This window comes from Limulus polyphemus, unplaced genomic scaffold (genome assembly GCF_000517525.1).
Source record: "Limulus polyphemus unplaced genomic scaffold, Limulus_polyphemus-2.1.2 Scaffold191, whole genome shotgun sequence".
Lineage (NCBI taxonomy): Eukaryota > Metazoa > Arthropoda > Merostomata > Xiphosura > Limulidae > Limulus > Limulus polyphemus.
In genome coordinates, this window is record NW_013665801.1 from 816,096 (window position 1) to 843,822 (window position 27,727).

The 27,727-nt window shown below is 34.3% G+C and overlaps 1 protein-coding gene across 2 annotated transcripts in view; it reads left to right on the forward strand.

Moving 5' to 3' along the window:
* The window catches only part of LOC106478227 (protein TANC2-like), a 105,002-nt gene that overhangs the window by 50,890 nt on the left and 26,385 nt on the right, over positions 1–27,727 (forward strand). Inside the window, exons 3-6 of one of the 2 annotated variants that reach the window (XM_022381780.1) lie at positions 10,880–11,056; positions 15,072–15,245; positions 23,070–23,183; positions 23,613–23,852. In XM_022381780.1, coding sequence (XP_022237488.1) covers positions 10,880–11,056; positions 15,072–15,245; positions 23,070–23,183; positions 23,613–23,852 — 705 coding nt within the window. The remainder of the gene's footprint in view (positions 1–10,879; positions 11,057–15,071; positions 15,246–23,069; positions 23,184–23,612; positions 23,853–27,727) is intronic. The other variant, XM_022381781.1, reaches the window with a different exon arrangement.

A 27,727-nucleotide genomic window follows, 5' to 3' on the forward strand; every position in this document is an offset into this window, starting at 1 on the left:
AGCGTTTTTTGCAACCGTTGTTGGCGTGTAGCCAATAACAGGTGTGTTTTTTTTTTGTAAGGTATAAACCATGACTTGTCATCAACTGTCGGAATATCAACTTTTTAGACCACTAAAAGAAATGTGTAGCTTTGATATGTACACGACAACTGTTAGGATGATTCGGTGTCAATTTTATTATTTAACAACCTCGTAAGTCATATCCTAAATAACGTAATTAGAAAATTTTCAATATCTTAGATTAAATACACACCAATCATGTCTGTGAGTATATTTATACAGATGCATGCATATATTTTTGCAAGGCCTGGCATGGCCAGGTGGCTAGGGCGCTCGACTCGTAGTCAGAGGGTCGCGGATTCGAATTCTTGTCCCACCAACATTCTCGCCCTTTCAGCCGTTGGGGCGTTAAAAAGTCACCGTCAATCTCACCATTCGTTGGTAAAAGAGTAGCCCAAGAGTTGGCGGTGGGTGGTGATGACTAGCTGCCTTCCCTCTAGTCTTACACTGCAAAATTAGGGACAGCTAGCGCAGATAGCCCTTGTGTAGCTTTGAGCTGAATTCAAAACAAACAAACAATATGGTTGCATGTCCATAGAGAAATTTGACAACTTGTTTGAAATGCACTAAACTACCAATTTATAAATTCTTAACCATAGTGTGTATGCTTGTAATTAAGCACAAAGCTACACAATGGGCTGTCTGTGCTCTGCCCACCACGGGTATCGAAACCCGGATTCTAGCGTTGTAAGTCCGCAGACATACCGCTGTGCCACTGGGGGGCCTTAACCATAAGACAAATAATACTGAATAACCCACATTCCAAGAACTTAAAAAAATATTTCTCTACTCAAAATAAATAAAAAAAAATTGAATTGTTATGGAATTATTATTATTTTTATACATTAATTAGAAATACACTTCGTCAGTTTTCATGTGTATTTCACATGCTTTGATCATGGGACTCAACCATCCGGAAGTGAATATTTGCAACATATTTCAATAGTAAAAGTTAGGGTTCAGAGAAATATTTGTATCTCTAAGGCTTTAAATGAGTTTGCTTAAAGGGTAAAATATATTTGCACGTATTTGAAATAAAATTAAATAACCCAAAGAATATAACTGTTATGCGAATTAGCTACTTATATTCATATTATTTACTTATATTGTGGCACAGGGGGTAAGTTTGCGGACTTATACTAATAGAAACCGGATTTCGAATGTTGTAGTGGACAGAGCGCAGACAGCCCTTTGTGTAACTTTGTGCTTAATAACGAACAACAACAATCTGGTGAAAGTATATAGCAATTTGATAAACGTAATGTTTCTAAAATGAAAATCTTTCGGCTACCCCCAATCGCGTATTTCTGTTAATTAATTTATAAAGACACAGAAGCTTTAAGGAAGTACACCGTCACGGGAACTAAGAAGAATATTTCATGTGTACCTTTGCTTTCATAATTTGGATTATGTCCAACCTCTTTTTGCCAAAAAAACATTATAATTTCCATGTTTCTTTGATGCCAATCAGTCTGGCATGACCTGGTGGTTAGGGCGCCTGATTGACAATCTGCGGGTCACAGGTTCAAATCCCCGTCATCAAACACGCCCGTCCTTTCAGCCGTGAGGGCGTTATCATTCGACGGCCAATCCCACTATTCGTCTGTTGTAAAAGAGTAAGTAGCCCGAGAGTTTACGGTGGGTGGTGTTGACTCCCTGCTTTCCCTCTAGGCACTGTTAATTTAAGGATGGTTGATAACCCTCGAGTAGCTTTGTGCTAAGTTCAAAACAAAAGGTTCAGTATTTCGTTATTGGTTTGGGGTGTTTTCCAATATTTCTTGTTAACTTTTTTTTTTTAATTTAAAGAACGTAATCACTTTAAGAACACTAATAATCAGTTAGCAAACGTTAATGTGCAACATAAAAACAAAACTATTAACGAGCACAATTAATTAAATGTAGACAAGTGGGACAAATTTAACGAATTTATTTATATTTTTTTAAAATTAAGACGTAAAAGCTCAGCAAATACACTTTAGCAATTAGTTAATTACGCTATATCATTATTTGCTAAGATATGTTTGTACAGAAAATAAACTCACACACGGCGTGTCAAGTATTACTTAATATATATACATATGTTTATTAAACTAGATCCCTGAAAATGTTCTGTTTCAAGAGTAAATAAAACCAAAATTAAGATTAAAGAATATTCTTATTTCTTGCTTTTGAAGTTCAGATGTTATGCTATGTTGTAGTCTACAGAATACATAATTAATTCATCTCGTGATTCATACATCCGCACGTTTTACTGACGTCACAACAATACTAATTGCAACGTTAAGCATCCCTTATGTGACGTCATTTTAGTTTCTATTAAATGACTGACAGATAACACACTACTGTATAGCGGTACGAGTGGTTAAACCAGATCACTACTACAGATGTTAAATGCTAAGCCTTATAGATGCGTCTATATAATATAATAACTATACTACGCAGTTTCAATATTACGCTTATGAATGAATTATGCTTCGTTTCGGTGTGAAAGAGTGACAGAAAGACACATGGAAACGTTTTGGGGCAGAAGTGTTTTAGGCTCATAAATACAAGTCCGCATTACTGTCAGTAGTATCATTTCACTACGATCCCACATTGGCTTAGAACTTGCAGTTATGCGCAGATTGCGCAGTTATGAAGCTCATTTATGCAATGGTAAAACTTTATCTCTGCCCATTCTCCAAGAAAAAATTTTTTTTTCATCACTATTCAGTGCACATAAATGATTTTAAATCCCTCATTATTATCAAGAAATAAAAAACAAATAACTGAAATTGCTTGTATTACTTGTAGAGCTCAAATGTGAATAAACATGTGCAATGTTTAGTGACTCGAACCTGCCTCAAACTATCGTCAAATTTTGTATAAAAAATATATATATATAAATGTTAAAATAATTACCAGACTTCCCTCCCTGCATTCCACCGACTGGACCACCATGGCGAATGTGTGGTGATAAATTTTCCTCGGAATAGCCACCAAGATCTGATGAGCAAGTTGAATAATATTTCTGTAAACAATTAATTAGAAGTTTATTTTTAGTTCTCTCAGTGAAGATAACTGTCGACGATTTAAAGTAGGGTATTGCGCTAGCCTAACTCGATCCCAGTTCTAGCCAACAGTGGCACAGCAGGCATGTCTGCGGACTTACAAGGCTAGAAACAGGGTTTAGATACCCGTGGCGGGCAGAGCACATATAGCCCATTGTGTAGTTTTGTGCTTAACTTCAAACAACAACCCAGTATAAGGCAAGTGTATAAATAATGTGAAGGTTCTGTGCCTTTCCCCAATTCCTAGCCCCAGTTGACAACCGACATCTGTGCATCACACGCCGGTAATTCAACTCTGGACTCAAGTGTTGGGTTTTGAAACGTGAAACGTTTCCCAGAATCGTATATGAAAATGTATAAGATTGATGCAGATCTCCAGACTTGAAATATATTTAGTATACGAAGGCTTTTGGCTGTGGCCGCGATTTTTATGAAGGCTCATTAGCTGAAAGTTAATACGTTTTTTCATAAACTTTTTCAACTAATAAATGTGTATCATCGAGAAGAGATTAGGTCGACAAAATAATTATTTGCGATCGGTTAAATATATATAGCAGTAAATCGTGTAAATTTAGCATTTGTTAAATTATTTAAGCATATGGAACTTGCATGTGGGGGATTTAATTTCACTTGGACCTTCAGCGTCTAGTTCATAGCACTTTAATCATGTGTGTCCTAGAGAAGAAGTATACTTCTGATATGTTACCATGTAAATACTCGTCCATGAAAGACTCATTAAGAAATAAAAATGTAAACGTAAAATGTAAGTGTTAATTAAATTTATATGTACAAGTAATTTCTGAATATAACAGACTTCCAAGGATGGCAGATTATAAAATAGTCTCTACATGAACTTGCTAGCAAAGACATTATTTTTAAACAAAAGAAACATATATGAAAAAAAGTATATATAAAATACATTCTAATCATATTGGAACCTTCAGAGAAAAAAATAATATATTTTTTTCATCAAGAGGAGGAGGGAATGCAACGATAAAGGATTTATATATTAAATGGCCCCTGTGGCACAGCGGTATGTTTGCGGACCGGGTTTCGATACCCGTGTTGGGAAGAGAACAGATAGCCCATTGTGTAGCTTTGTGCTTAACTTCAAACAAAATTAATTTATATATGTTATTTTAAATTATAGAGGGTGGACCCTAAAAGAAATTCACATAAATATTAACAAAGAAAAACGAAACTAAAACCTTTCTTCTATGAAAAGAAAATTGTATTACCAATATTGAAACCTAGAATTTTTAAACGTAAGTGAAATAAATTTCTGATAAATGTTGGAGGTGGTCTAGAATTCTTCACATATCCTGTCCACTTGGTGAGTCAGTGGTGGGTACGTTCACGGACTAACAACACTCAACTCCGTGGCTTGATCCACCATTTGATTTTGCGATAAAAAAATAGAAAAAAAATCCATAATATTGTTCAGAGTTTCGAAAGTATCTTCCTGGACCCACAACTTGTTTTACAGTGTGCTTGCAAATGCAAGGAGGTCAGTGGGAATTTCTGTATTCCTATTTGCAGCAAGCAGTTCATATTTTGGTTAATTATCGTGGAACTGTTCATCCACATTAATTTTAGCTGTGAAATGAGATAGAAGACATGATATTCTCCACTTTCCAGCAGTTGCTAGAGAACGTTATTCACAGTAATCTTCAACAGTAGTTAATCCATGTCCATGAACGTTGCTTTTCCATGGAGTGGGTCAGTCTGGTGACTCACCGTGGTCGTTAACTGTGCCCCCCCTTCTTTTTTTCAATAAAAGTTGGCACTGTTCCAGAATTCGTTTAAGTTACCATGGGTGCCTAACCTATGCATGCAATTTGGGAAACATGTTTCACCTCGCCTTGCTAAGTTTCTTTATTAGCAAGTCAAATAATGTAAATCTGTATTCAAATCTCTATACATGTGAAGCATTGTGATGTACAGAAACTACACTGTTACATTTTGAGATATAATTTACTTCCAAATTCGACCCTTCATATTACGTGACATTTATAAGGAGCTAAGATATTGAGTCATATTTAAATGCAAAATGATAGAATATTACTTTTATTTGTATTAGTTCTCATAAGTCTGATTGTATATAACAACATCAAGATGTGACGGATGTCTGCTATGCAGGTTTTTAAACGCAGGAGTACTGCGTCCCCTTGATGTAAGAGAAACTCCATACGCCTTATTCTAAGTCACGTTGTTTAACTGTATGTATGTTTTGGTTAATATACACATCGAACTGTTCACGTACTTACTAATCAAATCTGAAAACTCAGCGGTAATTGTAGAGAATTTCGGGAAAAGTTTCAACAATTAGCGGATTTCTGAGTTTTTCATGTGTAAAAAGTAATTTATTGACACACTGAGCACCTGTAACTTCAACAGTAGGTTGTTCGCACTTACCCAACTTCAGGAAGTCATTACCTTCGTTATGAAGGCACAGATAATCAGCCGTTAGAAAAAAACCTAACTTGAGGAAGTCATTATCTTCATTATGAAGGCACATCTATTCAGCCGTTATAAAACACCTAACTTCAGGAAGTCATGAAGGCACATCTATTCAGCTACTAGAAAGCGCCCAATTTGATGAGGTCATTACCTTCGTTATGAAGGCACAGATAATCAGCCGTTAGAAAAAACCCAACTTGAGGAGGTTCATTACTTTTGTTATGAAGGAACATCTAATCAACAGCTAAAAAACACCCAACTTGAGAAGGTCTATTACCTTCGTTATGAAGGAACAGTTAATCAACAGCTAGAAAACACCCAACTTAGGAGGCTATTACCTTCTTTTTGAAAAAAAAAAGAGCCTCTAGAAAATACTGAACATCAGGAGATCATTATATTTGTTATGAAGGAACGGTTAATCAGCCGCTAGAAAACACCCAACTTGAGGTGGGACAACGGTAAGTCTACGAATTTACAACGATAAAATCAGGGGTTTGATTCCCCTCGGTGGACACAGCAGATAGACCGATGTGGCTTTGCTATAACAAAACACAAACACATTACCTTCGTTACGAAGGAACAGTCGCTGGAAAACACCCAACTTCAGGAAGTCGTTACCTTCGTTACAAAGGAACAGTTAATCAGATGCTAGAAAACGAATTCCTCAAATGTAACGTATAAAATACAGTATTGTGTTTTCCGCTAATTTACGACTAATTATAAAACGCAGGCAATTTCAAGAAGCTAATTAAAATAACTGTTTTCTTTGGCGTACATATTATTTGCACTACCATCTGGTTGATGAAACTAAGCTTCGGCTATTAGTATTTACCCGCGTCTTCCTTCTGGCAGTCTCGTGCCATTTCTCTCATATCATTCACAACTGCATAGTTTAAGACACTCATTGTCATCTGTAAAACAAACGACTTTAAAACATTTGCCGAAGTTCGTAATTAATAGTTATATTTACTGATTTGATTTTTCTACAGCTAGGCTGACTAAGACGCCCAGAAAATAAAATTCTATTTGAAATGTGCCATTATCAGTTCGCTCTACCCTGTCTAAATGCATTTTCAATGCTTCTCTTCTGTTGCAGGTTCGGCAAGTAAAGAGGGGGTCACCTAGTAAGCGGATTATTTTTTACCGACTTGTTTTCATGATGTGTTCCAACTTATTTCCATTTTACATTGTTTGGCGTACTGACCAGGACTGTGGCCAAAGAAAACTGTTTATCTTTCTTAGCAGAACAAGTCGGAAGCCAGAATTATCTTCCAATTTCTTCGCAAATGCCAAAATTCCAATTACGTATCCAGTATTTGTAAGAACCAAGACAATATGTTTCATAACGACTGCATTTTTTTCTCAATCACTTTCTTGCACTTACGATGACCTTTGCTTAGCCCCTCCCCCCAATTTTAACCTTTTAACCCCCTAAGTATTTTAGTTTATTAACAATTCGTTTTTGTATTTGTGATACTATTAGCATTTCTGGGTTGATGGAAGCTTTTGGATACAATAATTATATATATATATTTTTTTTAAACAAGTTATAATTTTGCTAAAACTTTGAGGTATATGTGATCACACCAAAAATCACCTAAATAGTTAAGGTTAATAAAGTTCAATTTTCCTTTGGAATGGTTTGTAATCGCGAGTGTTTGTTCAAGTGAGGAGGATGAGACTTGCCTAGAAAAAAAAATATTTGACGAAAAGGGGGGGGGGGAATGTACCAATTAAAAAAATTTTGGTTGAACTTTTATTTCAAATGTTATGGCCACTAAGGAAAACTATCCCATCGAATTGGTAAAATCAATCGTGTAAATTATAAGTACAGGGTGGTTATAAAGAAAATCTTATAGTTAAAATGGTTATGTGTTAAAAACTACTTGTCCAAAATACATTAAAAATCTTTCGGTTTTTTTTTGTTTTTGAAAAAATGTTTGTACATGATACATCGTAATAATAAATAAACTTAGTATTCCGAAAATTGTCTAATTTCGAAGTCTAAGTTCAAGGGAGATCCAGTTCAATCTACACTTTGATCAACGTGTGTTATTGGGTTATACTAGTTTCGGGGAATTCCACTCCTCATGAGTAACCCTGAACACAAGTTAACCAAAGAGAGATAAGCTGGTACCTATATCATTTTATCTATATCCAGTGTACAGGTTTTTCTCATGTGACTACAAAGCACGTTCACACCAACAAAATGGATGACGTGTTTCAATAAATGTGGGCAGGAAGTGTTCAGTGTGCTTTTCATTAATCTTAATCTTCATTAATCAAATCTGTCCCCTAAGTGTAGTTATTGCGAGCATAATCTGTCTGTGATAATGTTCATTGATCCTCCAATATCCTGCACACTGACACACATTTCATTCAAACCACCAATGAGAAAATGTGCTAGTTTTCGAGAAAAGTGATTTAAATATTTAGTATAATGTAATTTGGGAACACCCTGTACCCTGTCCAAATTTTCATGGATAAAAAACAAGTATGAATTTCTATGTGTTTCTGGTGGGCATTTGCCCCCCCCCCCACGAAGCAAGAATTTTACAATATATAATAATTTCAAATTTCTGCTTTCTTTGTTTCCATCCTGTATTTTATTAGTTATCTTTTTTTCTAAAAATAAAGATAGATTCTACATTTGATAATCTACTTCTGTTGAACATCTAATATTTAAGCATTAGGCTTTCAGACAAAAAAAACAAAATAATAAAAGATGAAAGGAAATATTTTTGTTTTATCGTAAGAAAATACTAAACACTTGCTCACTACGTAAACTCTGGAAATTGGTAATTAAAGAAAGTGCAAAAAACCCAGCGTGAAATTACGAGCAGAACTGTATATGATTTTTCTGTATCTTTTCGTCGGAATATTTATTTTAACTTTCCGTTTTTGTAGCTAAAATGAGTACAAGAAATTATACAAACTCCAGTAAATAACATCTCTACGCCGTCGTGATGCCGCTGGGTTTTAACTCGGATTTAGCGCACTGGCCTTTTTTTTTTTAACATGAATAAGAAATATTTGATATCTTAAGAAATGATAGTGTTTGACTTGCACAACTTGTCGTTGCATTTTAATACGTTGTGAGAATATTTTTTAGCCAATCAAGTAACAACCACCCTTATTTCCTTCCTATTCAGTGCTCTAAAGTGTTCTACGATTCTTTACATACATTAAAATACAAATAACCAAGAAACACTAAAATAGCTTACACGTATCCTACATTGATAAAAAAGTTGTCATTATTTTTATTGCAGCCTACTTTTGTTTGTTTCTTTTTATAGTTTTTATACATAGAATGTTTGATAAACATTATATAAGTACAGGTCCACAGCAGACAACTTTTTTTTTGCATAGATTTTCGATTGCTAAGTGTAATAGTTATCTATCCAATTTTCAGAACATTTACTACTACCTACAAATAAAAAGCAAGGGGCAGAGAGTCATATAAACTAGATATCACGTTTCTTGCTATTACAACGTTATGAACATAACTTTGGAATTGTTATTCTAGTACACAAAAATACTCAAGTAAACCACAGACAGGCAAATGGTTCCTAAGTCCACCAAATAGCTACAGCAAACATTGTGTTATACAAACACCAGTGATCTACGTGTTTCAAAGGTAGACATCGTGGTGAACTTGTGCACCGGCAGCTTATGTGATAATGGATCGTGATGTTTGTGTCAATGAACAACAAGAGTCTATGCTTGGCAAGTGTTTTGTTTATTTGTGACACTTCAATCCTAGCAAGAAGTTTCAGATTGCGTCGTGCAATGAGCTACTGTGTAACATAATATCACATCTCTTAAAGTCTAGAAATTAATATTGTAACGTTGAGATAATTTAAGAAACTAATGTTTTCTGCTGTTGATATGGCCTCCTTGCTGGAGTGTGCCGAGCGTAGCCTGGTGGTTAGTGTAGTAGGCTAAAAAACGAAATGTCCAGAGTTCGAGACCTGATGTTGATGAATATGTTATAAATATGACAGTCAGTCCTCTTCTTCGGTTGAAATAATCGGGCAGAACTTTCCTGGCGGCGGTTACTGCTTGCTGATTGCCTTACCTCTGGTCAGTAACTTACAATTAGAATTGGTTATACCTGAGCCCTAGGAGTCACTGACCTCGCTGCTTAGCTCACATACACTTAAGGTTCCGTTCAGGTTGAAAAATTCGCATTCCTTGAAAGAATTAACTGCTTAAATGGTTGTAAGTTTCTTCCAATACATTCCAACACTCTGGTTGTTTAGTCCGAGTTACAGCATTACCTGTACTTCGTAAGTTGTATTTCATAGTATGTCTAATTAAATTTGAATATATCCTTTTAGCAGAAAGTTTTGATTTTTAATTTTTAGCTAAAAAAATGCGAATATATTACTTGGTCCCGATAGTTGAATTAGCTTACGTATAAAAGTATCGTAAAAACTTATCGTCAGCACGTGATGGACTTGTATAGTTTGGATGTGTCTTTCAGGCGTATTTTGAAACTGAAGATTAGATGATAGTGGAAATTATATACAGATATAATATCCACTATCATGTAATCTTCAGTTGCTTATCGTTATTTAACTTTAATGTTTGTTAAAGCGTGGCTGTATAGCTTTGATAATTTAGAAAACAGTTTTGTTGAAATATCTCTTGATGTTCATATACACTTGTATTGAATGCCTCAGATAATGCTCTGTTTCAGTGGCTGTATAGCTTTGATAATTTAGAAAACAGTTTTGTTGAAATATCTCTTGATGTACGTATACACTTGTATTGAATGCCTCAGATAATGCTCTGTTTCATTCAACTTTGGTCTGTAAGCTCGCCTATTTGTTTAGTGTATAAGTGAGATTGAAGCTAGGACTGTTAAGGCTCGCGCGCTTATGTAAACCATCCAATCCAAGAATTATGGCGATTGCAAATCACTATCGCCACCTTTTGAATACGTAGTGGATTCCAGGGCGGCAGTATGTATTTCACGTACATCTGTGTTCACGTGTAGTGGATTTCAGGTCGTCAGTATGTATTTCACGTACATTTGTGTTCACGTGTAGTGGATTCCAGGTCGTCAGTATGTATTTCACGCATAAGTTGATTCCAGGTCGACAGTATGTATTTCACGTACATTTGTGTTCATGTATAAATTGATTCCAGGTCGACAGTATATATTTCACATACATTTATGTTCATGTGTAATGAATTCCAGCTCGACAGTATGTATTTCACGTACATTTGTGTTCATGTATAAATTAATTCCAGGTCGACAGTATGTATTTAATATAGATGTGAGTAATTATTTTCTATACCAGATGTGCAAACCGTGAAGAAGATGATGATTGGAGTTGACTCCAGTATTCCCAGGTGCCCATCTTGTCACATGCCATTTGACAAAGGAAAGAAGCGACGTCTCATCGACAATTGTGGCCACGAACGTTGCTACTCTTGTATATTCAATTCTGACCAATGTCCATTATGTGCATTAGAAGGTATGTTGCTAATTTATAATTTCCTATCCCAATACGTGAGTGTATAGTAACCATTTTCTGTCGTAATCTATATTTAAATTATTTTTCACCATACTTGAATATTCATTAATCAAATCAACTTCCTCCGCTTCACAAATGTCAAATGGGAATGAACATAATCATCTGTCAATTTTCATAAGTTAGATCCACTTGAAGTTAGATCCACTTGATTGTAAGAGGCAATTTTTGTTATGGAGAGGAGATTACAAGCCGAATGAAACAAAAGTTGTTGCTTCTTCCAGACTGGTGTTATAATTACAGACTTAACATTCTTGGTGATATTCTGATTGAAGTTGAATTTATTTTTAAAGGAATAATGAGTCATCCAGTCAATGACGAAAGGGGTTTTGAAATGGGCAGTAACTATCTAGTTCAAAATGACTCTTAAGGAGAAAGTCTTGAAAGACTAATCTACATTAACAATGGATTCATGATGAGGAAGCCGAAGTCTAATAATGAAGATGAAGACGGTTGATAAAACATAAAGCATTATATTTACAAGGTTCGAACGTTTCGGAATAATTTATTCCATCTTCAGCGAAATCTGAAAATCGAGTTACAAAGATGATTATTAACTACAATTTCAGATTTCTCTGAAGATGAAATAAGTTATTCCGAAACGTTCAAACCTTGTAAATAAGATATCTTATCAACCGTCTTCATCTTCGTTATTAGACTAATATACATAAGTAGCTTCAGATGGAAAAGATGGCGTTTTGAAAGATTCCCGTCTTTCGTCTTCAGTTGCTGCTCATTTCACCTTTGTTTTGTTCATCATGAAGACTCTACCTAAATCATCTATAAAAGAAAGAGTTTTTTTTTTTAATTGTTAAATATACTCATCACCAGTCATTAATTTCAGCTGAATGTTTTATACATACAATTAATAATATTTACATCACACAGAAAAAACAAAATAAGTAATTGAAATCAATATATTAACTTAACAGAGATTACATGATTAATCACTTTAAACCACGACGTTAGCCAACGTTTCGTTAATGGTTTTAAATTTATGCCAGAAGACTTTTTATTTTTTTCTGTGTAAATGATGGAGTTATCCATTCATGATGTGTCGGGTTAGTTTACTCAGAATATATGAATTAGTTATTGCTTACTTACTTTCATTTTAATTCAGCAGTCAGCTGATTCTACTTACCAGCCAAGGTATATCGGTTATCACAGTAAGTTTCGGTATTCGCGTCACATTCATGGTACCATGCATTGTTATTTTAAGCAACTGGCGAATTTAAAGTTCGAATAAGTTATACTTTAAAATTACACCAGAAATGGCTCACCCCCAATTCACTTAAACGAATAACCAGATACAGTAAAAAAAAAAGAAAAGAAGAATTATTTTTTCGTCAAACATTTTCCAGTAGTTTGGATCCCTTATATATCTACTACGGATTTCCTATCACTTTAGCTAACTTCTAATAAGGTTTTTCTCCATCTCACATCTTAACACAAATTGGATTTTCCTTGACATCTGTAACATAAATACTACAATAACTTAGAAATCGATTTACGCTATTAAATCTTCGGACATGTGATATAACAAACAACGCCGTGGTTTGAAAGAATAAAGTAATTAAGATAGGCTGAGAATTTTTCCCAATAGATGACGTTGGAAGAATCGTCACTAAATTGAGGATGCACACAGTTTTATTTTCTTCTAAGAAAAAAGTTGTTCACATTTTTATAAAGTTTTTTTTATTTTCTCTCACATGTTTGTCGTACTGACGAGAGTTTTTTTTTTCGCGCAAGTTAACCCTGCGAAACACGTTTCTATGGAGTAATTACTTAGTTGCTAACCCTTCGATTAAAAGATCAAGATACGAATCTTTTAGTGCATGTAAAATAATAGGGCATTTGATTATTTGATTGTAGCGTAAGAACACCGAAACATATAGAGTCTTTTTTTAGGGCTGGTTCCTGTTTTAATAAATTGTTTATTAGCTAATTATTTTAGCGTTGTACTCCTTTTAACTGTATATATATATATATTGTACAAGTGCCGTTTTAAATTATATTTAAAGCGAAAGTAGTCATTGACGATAAAGTACAGCTCTGTGAAGTGACTTTGATAAAATTCTGGAATAGAAATATATATTTATTAACTACCACTTATAAAATATTATAAAAATACATCGTTTTCATTCAAAACAAAACGAGCTTTTCTCCCAAAACTATAAGTGGGGCTCAAGTATATCTTTCTTTTGCGAATTTACATTTATAATTGCTTACTAAAGGGTTTAATTCAATGTGTTAAAAGTAACGTATAAAGTAGATATTTTGGAAACATGGAAAGTAATTGGAGGTCCACATTAAAACATACATAGTAAGCAAACGCAATAATTTTTCACTATTATACAGTCCAAGTCATAACACTCAACTGACCCTTAAATGATTCAGTATTGAAATAATTAAACTGGATCAACTTTATGAAATAATTTTATTCACAGATGTATAAGAATGTTCAACATATTTACTTTTATTATAATAGAGAAATATAAATATACTCCTTGTAATCAAACAACGTTTTTCAATGTGGAGTGAAACGATCATGTGAATACGTAAGATTTGCAATACACGTTCTTTAACTTTAGTTGAGTAGTCGCAAGTTAGACTATTCCGTTATTTCTGTTCTAACGTGTTATGCGTAATTTCGTAGGTTAAGAAGGTAACACAACTAATGCAACTCACTGAGCATTACCAAGTTCACGTGTGCATGGTAGCTTTAAAATAAAATCAGTTAGCTGGTTCAACAATCTTAAGGCTTAATTAGTCTGCTGTTGACACCGTGTTTCCATTTTAATTAATTTCACTATAGATAAGTGAAAACTTCACATTTACTTACTGTTCGAATTAAACTTTGCCAAATCTATGGGTGTGTGTGTGTGTGTGCTAACATATGAATATGTGTGAGTGTGTGTTTAAATAAGTTAGCACTACATAGACAATTTGATTAGTTGTTTTTAAACACAAAGCTATACAATGGTCTATCTGTGCTTTGCCCATCGCGTTTATCGAAACTCGATTTTTAGAGCCATAAGCCCTCAGACTTATCCCTGAGCCACCGAGGTTGACATCACAAAAAGTAACTATAAAAATATACCACACATCCACTTTGTTTACTTTTACTGACGTTTAACCATAGTTTAAAGTAAAAACTTTCATTAACAACATGACCAGAATGGAGGAGTGATACAAAGAACCCCACCACCACCACCAGATTTTCAATTCTGACGATTAAAAGGAGGTTGTTGTTTCCTATAGAGGAGTTATAGCCCCCACCCCACCCGTATTTCTAACTCTGCATTTACTTTACATTACAACACAAAATATTGTTGCTAAGGTTCTAAAGCATGTTGAAAAATATTTCACAGAGCATGATGAGGGGCTCTGTGCTTAGGAATTAGCATAATTCATTTAACTAGAACACTAGCGTAGCTGCAGTTTGGAGTCTTACTTGATCTTGGTAGATGAAGGTTACTTCCCCCCCAGTGGCACAGCTGTATGTCTGCATACTTACAACGCTAGAAACCGGGTTTCGATACCCGTGATGAGCAGAGCAGAGATAGCCTATTGATTGTGTTGCTTTGTGCTTATTTACAAATAAATCATTTATCTATACCCAAACGAATGTTTTATAAGTTGGATATTGCGCTCACATGTAATGGTTGTGACAGAACTGGAAAAATATTCCACTACGCTAAAAAAAATCCAAATTTTGAAAAAAAAAAGATAAGGAATGATGAATATTTTATTTACTGATCCAATGATTAAAAACAAAGGGGGCTACGCAGAGTCACATCAATATAACAGCGACTTAAAGGAGCAATTATCCCAAAATTAATTTGATGTGACCAATCGCGATATTTGTAAGTTAAACACTTAATATTATCATACACAAACACAAAATACTACTACAGCTAGTCCAAAAACAAAGCGAAGTTTTTCACATATCTACAAGCTCCTATTGGGTCACATTGTCAAGAAGTTCCGAATGACGAAACTGTGATCAATCAACCTTGTATACCTGTTCGTCCAAGATTAAAGACAAATGGTCATTTTACAACATTCATGCAAACCAGATGCGACAGTGGAAAGCCGTCTTTGTTCGTCAAGGATGCTAGTAACTTTGAAGGTGAGTTATGACAGACCTTCTGAAAGTCTAACTTGTGTGTAAAGTCACCCAGGGAATGTAACTTCTAACGTTCGATGAAGTAACTTGAGATATGGGTAAGAATTTGATTGTTTTTAGCCTGTATTTTTACCTGCGTGATTAACAACAACAAAAAAGTCACTAAATCAGGCATGCAGTGCGACCTTAATATGTGCTAACTAATGTTTAAAATATTTAACAGCAGTGCCTAATTAAGTAATTATAGCAACACGAACATATTTTAATACTAACTAGAGTACCCGTCCCCTGGACAGAAGTTATGTAAATTCATGATTAATGAAAGGTTATCTTAAGACATGAAAAGCTGCTTCCCCTATATGTAATTATGAAAAACGCAAAAACGCCCATAAAATCTGCAAAACATAAAATGTGAAAACGCAAGTTTCTATGTATCTCCGCATGGACCCAAAAATCTTCAAGCCAAATTTGGTGAAGATCTATCCAAAGGGGACGAAGTAGTGGTAAAAAACGCCCATTAAAACCGCAAAACGGAAAATGCAAAACTGAAAATTTGTATGTATCTCCCCATGGACCCAATGAACCCACATAACACATTTGGTGAAGATCCATCCACACCATGCGAAGTAATTACATGGACATACAACAGACAGTACTATTATATTTATATAGATAGCAATTTGAAACTGTGTTTATGCACTTTGTATGTGTACATAAAGTGGCAAACCGTATAATATCATACAAAACGGACTTTAGGCCCTTCATGTTTACTTTTCGTTCTCGAGGTCTTGTTTTTATTTTGCGGAGTTTTACCTCTCATTCTTTATTGACGGTAAAATTAGCTTAACATGTTAGGTAACAAATAATACGGACCAACACCAATAGGATTTAACTATCTGCACCTGGTTTCAGGGGAATGAGGTCAGGTAGTTAGATAGCTAAGGCCATAATAGTTCAGTTACCTTTTTGCATACCATTAAGCTCTATCTTATTAGAAAATCTCCTCCCAGTTATCAGTTTACTGACATGCAGAAATAATTCGGTTGATTAGAAATTCTAAGCAGGTGCTGCCCTCTTTCAGCAGAAATCATAGTGATCTCCTGATAAATTGGTGTGACAGAAATAAAACTTGCAATAATTATGTCGTTATTCATTCATGGATTACCTGTCAGTTCTCTATATGATGGAGTAATATTAATCCAATTTTCCGTGAACAATAAATAATGTGGAATATACCCCTCCCACCGTAATATATAATATTAAAAAAATTACATACAACCTTTCTAGTTATGATAAACTTGTATGGCGTAATGATGAAAAAAATTATCTTATACAATGATATTCCTTCAAGCCATAAAAGTGAGTAAGCCTTCCGAAAGAATCAGGATGTGTTAGTATCTATTTCACTTTTTTATGCTTTAAATTTCTTATATATACTTTAAATGTACGGTATTGTCGTATAATCGACACGTATAGTACATTTTGTGTTTGTGAATTTGTTTGTTTGTCTGCGAACTCCTTCCACAGTATTGGAAATACCAGAATCAAACTGGCAGCGGACTCGGGTGGTAAGGTGGATAAAACGCGTCTGGAAGGGCACCCAGGCATGATGGAGTTTTGGAATAGGTTTTAATGATCACTGAACCCAAATCTGCCATCGGATTTTGTGTTCCTGGGGGCGTCATGTTTAGAAATGTGTTCCTACTCCCAGTCACAAGCTAGCGGAACCACACGTGCTCAAGTACCTCGGATGTGTGTCTCAAAGGGGATTGTTTTGGGGTGTGGACCCCTTTGGAGCAGCTATAGTAGTAGTAGTAATTGGGGATACTAATGGAATTTGATCGGTACAATGGAGTCTTAGTGAATCATGAGGGGGGTCTTTGAACCCCGCAATGGAGCGTGAGTGAAACAACAACATAGCATCACGTTATTCTTCAACTGTTACACTTCGAAGTTTTTTTTACGTTGTAACTAAACCAAACAGTAGGAACTCTTGATAATGATATATATCCGAAATATTGGAGATACCTAATTTAATTTTCTGTTTTTATTCGCGTCTTCCGAAAAATATCTTTCATACTCATATCTGTGCTACCTAATCTAAAAATAGAGCGTAAATTAGTTGTTGTTTTTTCTTTCCTTAAGAAATGGTTAAATCTATCGCTCGTCATCAAATCAAACAATGTAAACTAATTACAAAATTAGATTAAAATAAGATATATCATCGAAACGACAATCTGGTACGGAGGGTCGCATTCACAATGTCTTTTCAATATATTCTACTTTGGTTGTTGTCACAGAACAATGTATAAGTATTCTCCCGACCTTTACCTTGGTAAACAGATCCTCAGAACCATGTGATGTATGTTATACAAACGTTAAAGAATACTCTTCTGCCATAAATATCCCCTGTGTTCAGCTCATTTAGATTTGCAACAAATGACTTAGTTTTCGGAATCTAAGTGTGTTTAGATACATTTAAAAAGAAGAATCTGTTAAACCCAAGGATTCCAAACAAGAACCAACGATCTGAGACAGCATTCCCCGACAGTCTAGATAAGAGATTTTTTTTGGAAACGAAGATTGTCAGCGAATGAGCCCCAAAAAAGCTCCACTTGTTACGCCTGCATTTGGCTACTCAGTAGAGTACAAAGGAATGCGTAGAAAAAGCTGATGTTTACTATAAATTGGGCAGAAGGACTAACTTTACATACAGTTCACCTCAAATCGAATGACTGCCAGAAATAAGGTGAAATGCTAAAACTCTAATATGCTCCTGCTGGCATGCTTCTCATGAACAAGAAATTAGTGTGGGTAAGAAACCTAGGGAAGAAGCTCTTTGACTGCCAACTGAAAAGTTGTCGCGGAGAAGGGGGGAGGGAGGACCTTGTAACAAAGCACGACGGGTAAAGTGTCAAAAAAGAATTCAAAATTACTGTATCATTTTAACACCATATAAATCCAGGAAATACGTGAAAAATTAATGTAGCTGTTCCACTGTTTCATTTTTACCTTCATCACAGAAATATAAATAAAATGAGTACGCTGGTTGTTGATTATTTGTTGTTCTATCCTAAGTGGTTTTGTTTCGATACACAATCCTGCTAGAGATTACAACCCAAGCACGTACAGGCAGTGTATCATAGACACTTCATCTCAGTATAAGGTATTTTAACACTATCTTATCTGTTAAAAAGTTTTAGGTTGCTAAAAGTCTATTTGGAAATGAGTGAGCCAATGTCATACAGATTATTTTAGCTCCATTATCACGCCCTGAAGCGGTACGTTCACTTTTAAATGACATGTAACCTGACATAAAATAGCAGGAAAAGTGAGATTAAACAGATACTGTTACAAAAAAAGGAAGAAGGAGCTGAATTAATTAGCCTTGGTGAATAAATAAATAATTTCATGAACCAGTCGGTAACTTCAGTAGTAACGTTATTCGATACAGCCTATGAATGGTAAGTGACTAACATTGTTGCTCAGATTTTTGTCTTGAATATTATTACTTACAGGTAAGTAACATGTGATGTGTGAAAATTTGCAACTCTTATTTAAACGCAATTCGCTTCTATTTCTTAAGCTTAAGTACAAGACTGATGTTATATTTGATTATCTTTGATTTAGGCCGGCATGGCCAGGTGGTTAAGGCGCTCGACTCGCAATCTGAGGGTCGCAGGTTCGAATCCCCGTCACACCAAACATGCTCGCCCTTTCAGCCGTGGGGGCGTTATAATGTGACGGTCAATCCCACTATTCGTTGGTAAAAGAGTAGCCCAAGAGTTGGCGGTGGGTGGTGATGACTAGCTGCCTTCTTTCTAGTCTTACACTACTAAATTAAGGACGGCTAGCGCAGATAGCCCTCGTGTAGCTTTGCGCTAAATTCAAAACAAACAAACAATCTTTGATTTATTTTGTCAGTCTTCTTAATTAAATGAAATAAGGCAATTTTTTAATGAAATACATATGCACGCTATGGTATCAAATGGCTAAAATGTGTAATACCACACCTGTTCCACTGAGAGGTCTCAGTTTCTATTAAAAGGCTTCAAAAGAACATTAAAATATACATCACTGTATCTTATGTATGCTATTCTGATTGGTACGATTTTTTATTTTGCATAAGCAGAAACAAATATTTATTTAAAATAAACAAGTAAATATATATACCTAAAATTAAACTGAGTAAAAATAATTATTGTGCTTTTTATGAAACCAGTATTAAAACTGAAACAATGTTCCTCAGATTATTGTTGAATGTTAGCAGGATGACCCGATTTTACATCATTTATGTTTCTAAAATACGAACTGTAACATTCGGCTTAAAGATAATTACAAAAAAAACAACAACAACAACATCCGATTTTATTTTTTGCATAAAGTTACATTGCATTCTGCTCACTGCGGGGAATCGAACCCCAGATTTTTAATGTTTAAATCCGTCAATTTATCACCGACTGGCTTTTTAAATACATTTTCGTAAACTGTTTATACGTTAAGCTGCTTGTGAGTTTGTGACTGTTGGTTACAGTGCACCTGATAAAGTATGAATCACACACAAAAATATCAATAAAACTATAATCAATAATTACAATTAATTTTATTAATTACTAGTGGAGTTCCACATTTATTTTACATATACAATAAATGATTTTACTCTGGTCCTTTTTATCAGATCTTTACACTGAATGTCGTGGAAGGCAAAAACATGAAGTTACTCAAACTGTGAAACTGTGTGAACCACATCGGTGGTGAACGATATAAAAACAGTTCGACAATGTAAGGGTTTAATGGTTTGAAATGTAACAATGATAACATTTTATGAGAAATAAAATGAATCATGCATGAATCAGTTTTTTGTGACTGGATGGGTGTGACCTTTGCAAATCCTGTTAACTACGTGTCTTCATAAATGTTTAAAAGTGTCTGTAAAAAGATCGTCACGGTGATAAATTAATTTAAAGATGGCATTATCCCAATGATAAAACATGAAAGTTCCACTGCCTGAAGGCTTTCATGGTAGAAGTCTGCTATAATCGCTTTTAGCGCTGCTGCTGCTTTATTATTATTTACTTGATTCGTCCCAGAAGCAGTTTTTCTATATAAACCAATAACTTATAATATAATACTCACTTTTCACAATAAACTAGTACAATATTTATAGGTGACATTAGTTTCATCTTTAAAAAACAAAAGTCTGTTCTTCATAGATGACGAGAGAAGTAGCGCAGAAGTTTCAGGTAACAGGTGAAATAGTTTAATAACAAAAGAAGTTATATGATGCAAGTTAGCCTGGTATTCATTAGTGGCACAAAAAATAGCGTAGCATTAATACATGGCATGAGAAGTAACTTGTTATTCATAGATGACGTGTGAAATAGAGTGATAATCATAACTAGCAAATGAAATGGCTTAGAATTTATACATGACAAGTTTGTCTGGCCTTCATTTGTATCAAGTGAAATGGCTTGGTATTCATAAATGACTAGGGAAATAATTTAGTATACGTTAGTGACAAGTGAAATAAATAACTTAATCTCCATTAGTAACAAGTAAAAATAAATAGCTTGGCATTAGTGCATGACAAGTGAAATAAATAACTTAATCGCCATTAGTAACAAGTAAAAATAAATAGCTTGGCATTAGTGCATGACAAGTGAAATAAATAACTTAATCTCCATTAGTAACAAGTAAAGATAAATAGCTTGGCATTAGTGCATGACATGTGAAATAAATAACTTAATCTCCATTAGTAACAAGTAAAAATAAATAGCTTGGCATTAGTGCATGACATGTGAAATAAATAACTTAATCTCCATTACTAACAAGTAAAAATAAATAGCTTGGCATTAGTGCATGACATGTGAAATAGACTATTATTTGTTAGTGACAATTTAAGTGAAATAAATAGCTTAGCATTAATATATAACATGTGAAATAGCTTAGTTTAGCATTAGTGACAAGATGAATTGCCTAGTATTAATTAATAGATATCATGTGAAACAACGTAGAGGGTGAGAAGCGAAACAGCTTATTACTATTCAGAGGTAACAAGTAAAACAGCTTATTAGTATTCAGCAGTAACAAGTAAAGCAGCTTATTACTATTCAGAGGTAACAAGTAAAACAGCTTATTAGTATTCAGCAGTAACTAGTAAAACAGCTTATTAGTATTCAGCGGTAACAAGTAAAACAGCTTATTAGTATTCAGCGGTAACAAGTAAAACAGCTTATTAGTATTCAGATGTAAGAAGTAAAACAACTTATTAGTATTCAGAGGTTTTGTTTGTTTGTAATTAAGCACAAAGCTACACAATAGGCTATCTGTGCTCTGCCCACCACGGGTATAGAAACCCGGATTCTAGCGTTGTAAGTCCGCTGGGGGGCGTATTCAGAGGTAACAAGTAAAACAGCTTGTTGGTATTCCGAGGTAACAAGTAAAACAGCTTAGTATTCATCATGATAAGTGACATAGCTTATGTTTCAAAACTGAGAAGTAAATTAACTTTATATTTGCAAATACTTAGTGAAATACCAAAGTTCTGATAGGATCATAATTTTACCGTATTCTTAAATGAAGCCCCAAAAAATAAAACAAAATCTGTTTTTCATCGGTCATAGTTAATCATAGCTTTTAGAGGATGTTTTTACCACATCACCTTTGTAACACATGTTAGTTTATTTAGTTAAAACGTCGTTGATTTGTGAAACTATTCAGTGTCAATAATGAAATCTGAACGAACATAAAAATCATTCAGATTACAGTGTGTAAAACAATTTTTACTCGTTTTCTTGAACTTAAAATTTATTTCAGGTAACTGAGGTTTTCATTGATAACTATGTTTTATAAGATTCTTTATCGGTTTGACACATCTTTTCACTGAGGTATTACATTTACTCAGCAAATTAATTATTTAGTTAATTAAATTTGTAAGCTCGGTGAACATTTTAAAATTTCAAATATAGCTTCATGGAATAGCTTATACAAGCTCAGAACACACACACACATATATACGTGTCGATTATACGATAATACTGTACATTTAAAATATATATGAAACTTAAAGCATAAAAAAGCGAAATAGATACTAACACATCCTGATTCTTTCGGAAGGCTTACTCACTTTTATGACTTGAAGAAATATCATTGTATAAGATAATTTTTTTTCATCATTACGCCATACAAATTTATGTTATTTTTGAAAAGTTATTATTTATCCATTATCGGTGTGTAAAGTATAAACCTTGGACTATATTGATTGATTTCCATGCGTTCTGTTAATAATCATTATATTTGTATTATTATGTAAATATGAACTTGATTTTTTTTAAGATTACTTTCACTTTCAAAATAGATCAAACAACTACTACTTTCTGAGCAACGGTTTTTGTATTTTAAATATATACAGCATTTACTAAGAGTGGTACTTTTATATTGGATTGTAGGTTATATCTATGTATAACTTTGAGACTACAGAGAATGATTTGAATATATTTCTGCTTGGTACTTCCATTACAGAGGACTTGCTATACTCTATCATAATATCTATTAAAAAACGAACGTCGTTCATTGTCATTAAAAACGATAAGAACCTAACGTGTTCTAACACTATATTTTATTACCTTTCTTCCAAACTATTCAAAATTTCAAAGCGCTAATTTTACATTTTTGATATATTCTATAGCTTTTGAAGAAGGATACAAGTTGCTAAATGTTTTGATTTTATTCATTTTAATTATCTTAAAAGGCCTCTATCCAACTGACCATAATTTATTTCGTTGAGTTCTATATCTTTATTTGAAATTTCTCCTGTGTTACCTTTAGGTCCTGGGGTTCCCAAATATATACCTAGTCTCGATGTTTCTCGGGTTCCGTGGCACCAGAAACATAAGGGACGGTCAACAAAAATTAACGCCGACGTTCACAATCCACTATCGGGTGTGTATTCTTTATTTACTTTTTATTTTTACTCGAAATATTTTCATATCTTAATTAAAAAGAGCACAAATTGCAAAATAATGTATGTCAGTAGTTGAAGCGTACAACTTTTTTTCAGTTGTATTAAATGAGTAATAACTATAAATATAAATTTATAACTATAATAAAACTATAAATTGTGTAATATAACTTAGACACCTTTTTGTTATTGACGTTACTCAACTGCGTGTCGTCGTTTATACATCTTTATGAACATCAAGAACCATCTTTGAAAGAAAAAAAAAGGGCAATGAAGCTTAAAGTACTGAAATTCTAATATAATATATTTAATTTTATAACTTCTGTCTATGACAGCCCCTCCCCCCGCAGATGTTCCCAAGATTTGGGGTAATTTCTTAACATCAATATAATCATTATTATGTTTTACAGACGACGATAATTTGCCTTATACTGCTAAAGGAAACGATGAAACAGCGAAAAAAGATCTTTTTATACGTTTTGGCTTGTTACCTGGTGACAGTCCACAGATTGGCCGAAATGCTCAACCACCTAGACCGGGATCAACCAATCACAGCAGCCATGAGTCGTATGCTAGCATTTCCTCGTTGGCAAGCAGTGAAGCAAACATTGCAGGATCGACAGATACCAGCCCAGTTTCAACTCTAACAGGTAGTAATAATACTTAGTTCTCATTCTCAGTTTAAAACACGTGTGTAAAGACTTGTACATAATATATACGTGTGTGCATATGTGTACTATGATACATACCAAGATGAAATTGAAGGTGGATCAAATTCTATTTTCGTGAACTTAGAAATCCAACATTTAACGCATATTTCATATTAAATAATTTCTCTAGTCCCCTAATTCTTTCCTAATTGTTATGTTTTTGAAATTTCCTTTTTGAACCTATTTCTGTCCTTTCCTACACAACAAACCTTCAAGATCCCCATGTTATCGTCATTGTTACAATGGATACTCAATATGTTACTGTAGCTTACTTCTTCACCTTTTACTCTTTGCACATCCTGCCCGTTCCCAGTTCCACCCCCTCCCACCAGCGCCGGCTCTGATACCAGCGACCATTCTAGTTCAAATAAATTCATCGTATTTTTTTGAGGGCCATCGTTCTTCCATTCAACGTTTATTTGAAACATTGCAAACAAAAATGTTTTATTTTAATTCGTATACAAACAAATTTTTAGCCTAGCATGGCCTGGTGATTAGGGCGCTTGATTTGCAATATACTGATCGAAACCCGGCGCCGAACATGCTCACTCGTTTATCCATGGGGTTGTTATAATGTGACGGTCAATCCAACTATTCCTTAGTGAAGAAGTATCTCAAGAGTTGAGAGTGACTGCTATGGTCGGCAATTCAAAATTTCGAACAATGGCAGATGGCTTTAAAAGCTTTCCCGTAAACAACAACAGCAACAACAACAACAACAACAAAATAATTATACTTAAAAGTCCTTATCCCAAAAGCTAAGATAATAAGTTTGAAGGAAATAATTACATTCGAATTGCATAATTTCGTTTGTTACTTATTTTAAAGGTTTTTCTTTACAGACATCCAGTGGGACAGCGGTATGTCTACGGATTTACAACGCTAAAACCTGGGGTTCGATTCTCCACGGTAGATATATCAGATAGCCCAATGTGGCTTTGCTCTAAAATAATTAAACAAACAAATATCTAGAGACTTTACGGACATATATATATATATATTCCTAGACAACCTGCTAAGTAAATCACGTGTATAAGAAACTGCACATTTATACCTAAAGGGTAGACATGCCGTCCATATGAAACAGCGTCATGGAAACTGTCTATACCCTGAAGATTAATAAAAATAACTTATTTTTCGTGTTGATTCAAAGACTCCAGCAAAATACTTATCGCTTGTAAAATACAGCATCATCCTGTGAAATTTAAGGTTATTTTTTTCTGTTTCAGATATTTATCTACTATCGTGTAAAAGTAAAACACGTGTCTAGTAAAAACCTGAAACTGTACAGGGAAGTGGAGAATTCGTGTTCTGTGAGTCAATGTTGTCATAGAAATATTACTGAAAGTTATCTACTATCATGTAAAGGAAAAACACATATCTAGTAAAACCTGAAACTGTACAGGGAAGTGGAGAATTCGTGTTCTGTGAGTCAATGTTGTTATAGAAATATGACTGAAAGTTAGTCTACTATCATCTAAAGGAAAAACACATGTCTAGTAAAACCTGAAACTGTACAGGGAAGTGGAGAATTCGTGTTCTGTGAGTCAATGTTGCCATAGAAATATTACTGAAAGTTAGTCTACAATTAAAAAAACTAATGATTTATCATATACAAAACGAAGATGGCTGTATAAGTCTCTAATACGAAATATAGCAATAAAATGCCCGATTTTCTTTCATCTATGCTACATAATTACATGGAAAGAGCATCTGTACTTTCAAGTAATGGAATCAAACAGCTGCAAATGTTGTCAGTGGACCCGTGCACATAGTGATTATTGATTTTTCAAACTGTAGAAATATTTCAACGAGTTTTAAGTAATGCCGCCCTTATAAGCTGAAAACTATCGAGTCATCGGACACAAGGAATAAATCAATAAAAGCGTAGAGCAGAAAAGCTGCGAATCTCAATAACATTAGTAAAAAAACAACAACAACAGTAACCACGATTCAGAACAAAAAAGAAACGTGTTCTTGCTTAATCGTCACCTGGAGTGTACAATTTAAAATAATGAGTATGTTTATTTATTTATTTTGTTCTAGAGTAAAACTACACAGCGGTTTATCTGCGATATGTCTACCGCCGAAAATCGAACCTCGAATTTTAACGTTGTAACTCCAAAACTTATATATCTACCGCCGGAAATCGAACCTCGAATTTTAACGTTGTAACTCCAAAACTTATATATCTACCGCCGGAAATCGAACCTCGAATTTTAACGTTGTAGCTCCAAAAACTTACCGCTGACCCACCGGGGGGGGGGGGACCGAAGGAATGAGATGTACTGTTATCATTACCAACATCATAATAGGAATAATTATGCGTCTAATGTCAGAAATGGTTGTCATTTGAACAACTTATTTAGTTTTCTCTATGAAATTTTCTTTCTAAATATGAAAATAACTACCTAGCTTTCCGCTGAGTACTTCTACCAGTGTTGAAATCCGACATTATTGTAGAGCTTGACCCATTTAAATCAGATTTGTTTAGCTGAAAAACCTTCAAAAATCTAGGAGATTAAGAGCGGAATAAAGGAGACGGGTCAGCCCCTAGAGCAGTGTGTTCCGTGTAAAATGTTTAAGAACATTTTTGGAATCTCCAATCTCTGTAAGCTCTATTGTTCTGACTCCATATGTCGAGGTACAGTGCATGCCTGAACTAGGTTAGGTACAGAATAGTGAGACCGACCTGTTTTTCACCCCCCCCCCCCACACCCACACACACCCCATCTCATAAATGCCTTTCCACTTCTATCAGGTGGAGTTTGTGGGTTCAGAACAAACCAACATGAGCTTAGGCAATGAAATACTCTACTTTCACCTTCAAACTTTATTCTCTAAATAAATCTTAAAAAACATTTTAAGTTGCTTCGTATGATCTTTATAATAGCGTAAGGTGTAGTCTGCTCACCCGCGGTTTTCACGGTTCATGCGTGACCTATTACACAATTTAAAACGTGTTTTGGAATGAATTTTTTTTACTTATCCCCTGGTGTTATTGACCAAAATTTTGTCTCTTAAGCTGAAATGAATTCATTTTATTGAGAACTGTATATAACAAGTATATCTGAGTCGTGCTAAACTGTTGGGCGCACTCTTTGTTCGGTGTAAGTTGTAAATAAATGATAAACGTAGCACTACTTCAACTTCGTGTGTGTAATCTTACCTTATTACGAGTTATGTTAAGTAGAATAAAAAGAGTGTTAGAGATGAACACGTAAAACATCTTTGAATAACTTAGAACAACAAACCGAAGCATTGTTGTCGTTGTTGTGTGATCCTGTTCGAGTATTTTAGAATATACGTAAAAACTGTCGTTATTCGCTCATATGTTTCTATACTAAGAAAAGGTTGCCACTTTTAGTAAACTCTGTATTACTTCTGACCATAAATATTGCTGTTAAATAGATAAGTGAAAATAGTACTAATGATGTCAGAGATAATTATCCAACAGGGATCATGTGACTGTTTATGAAATAAATAACTGGTGATCGATGAGAAGTTGCATTATATTAGAAGAATGGGGGTTACACAATTACACAAAAATTACTGAAACATCTATAAGTAATTGGATGTATTATTGGGAAATTTTAATATTAAATTAAATTACTGAGGGTAACATGTTTTTCAGCTTTTATATGACATACAAAACACTGAACGATCTGCAACTGATTGATGTATTATTGAGACATTTCAACATTAGATTACTGAGGGTAACATGTTTGTCAGTTTTTATATGACATACAAAACACTGAACGATCTGCAACTGATTGGATGTATTACTGAGACATTTCAACATTAGATTACTGAGG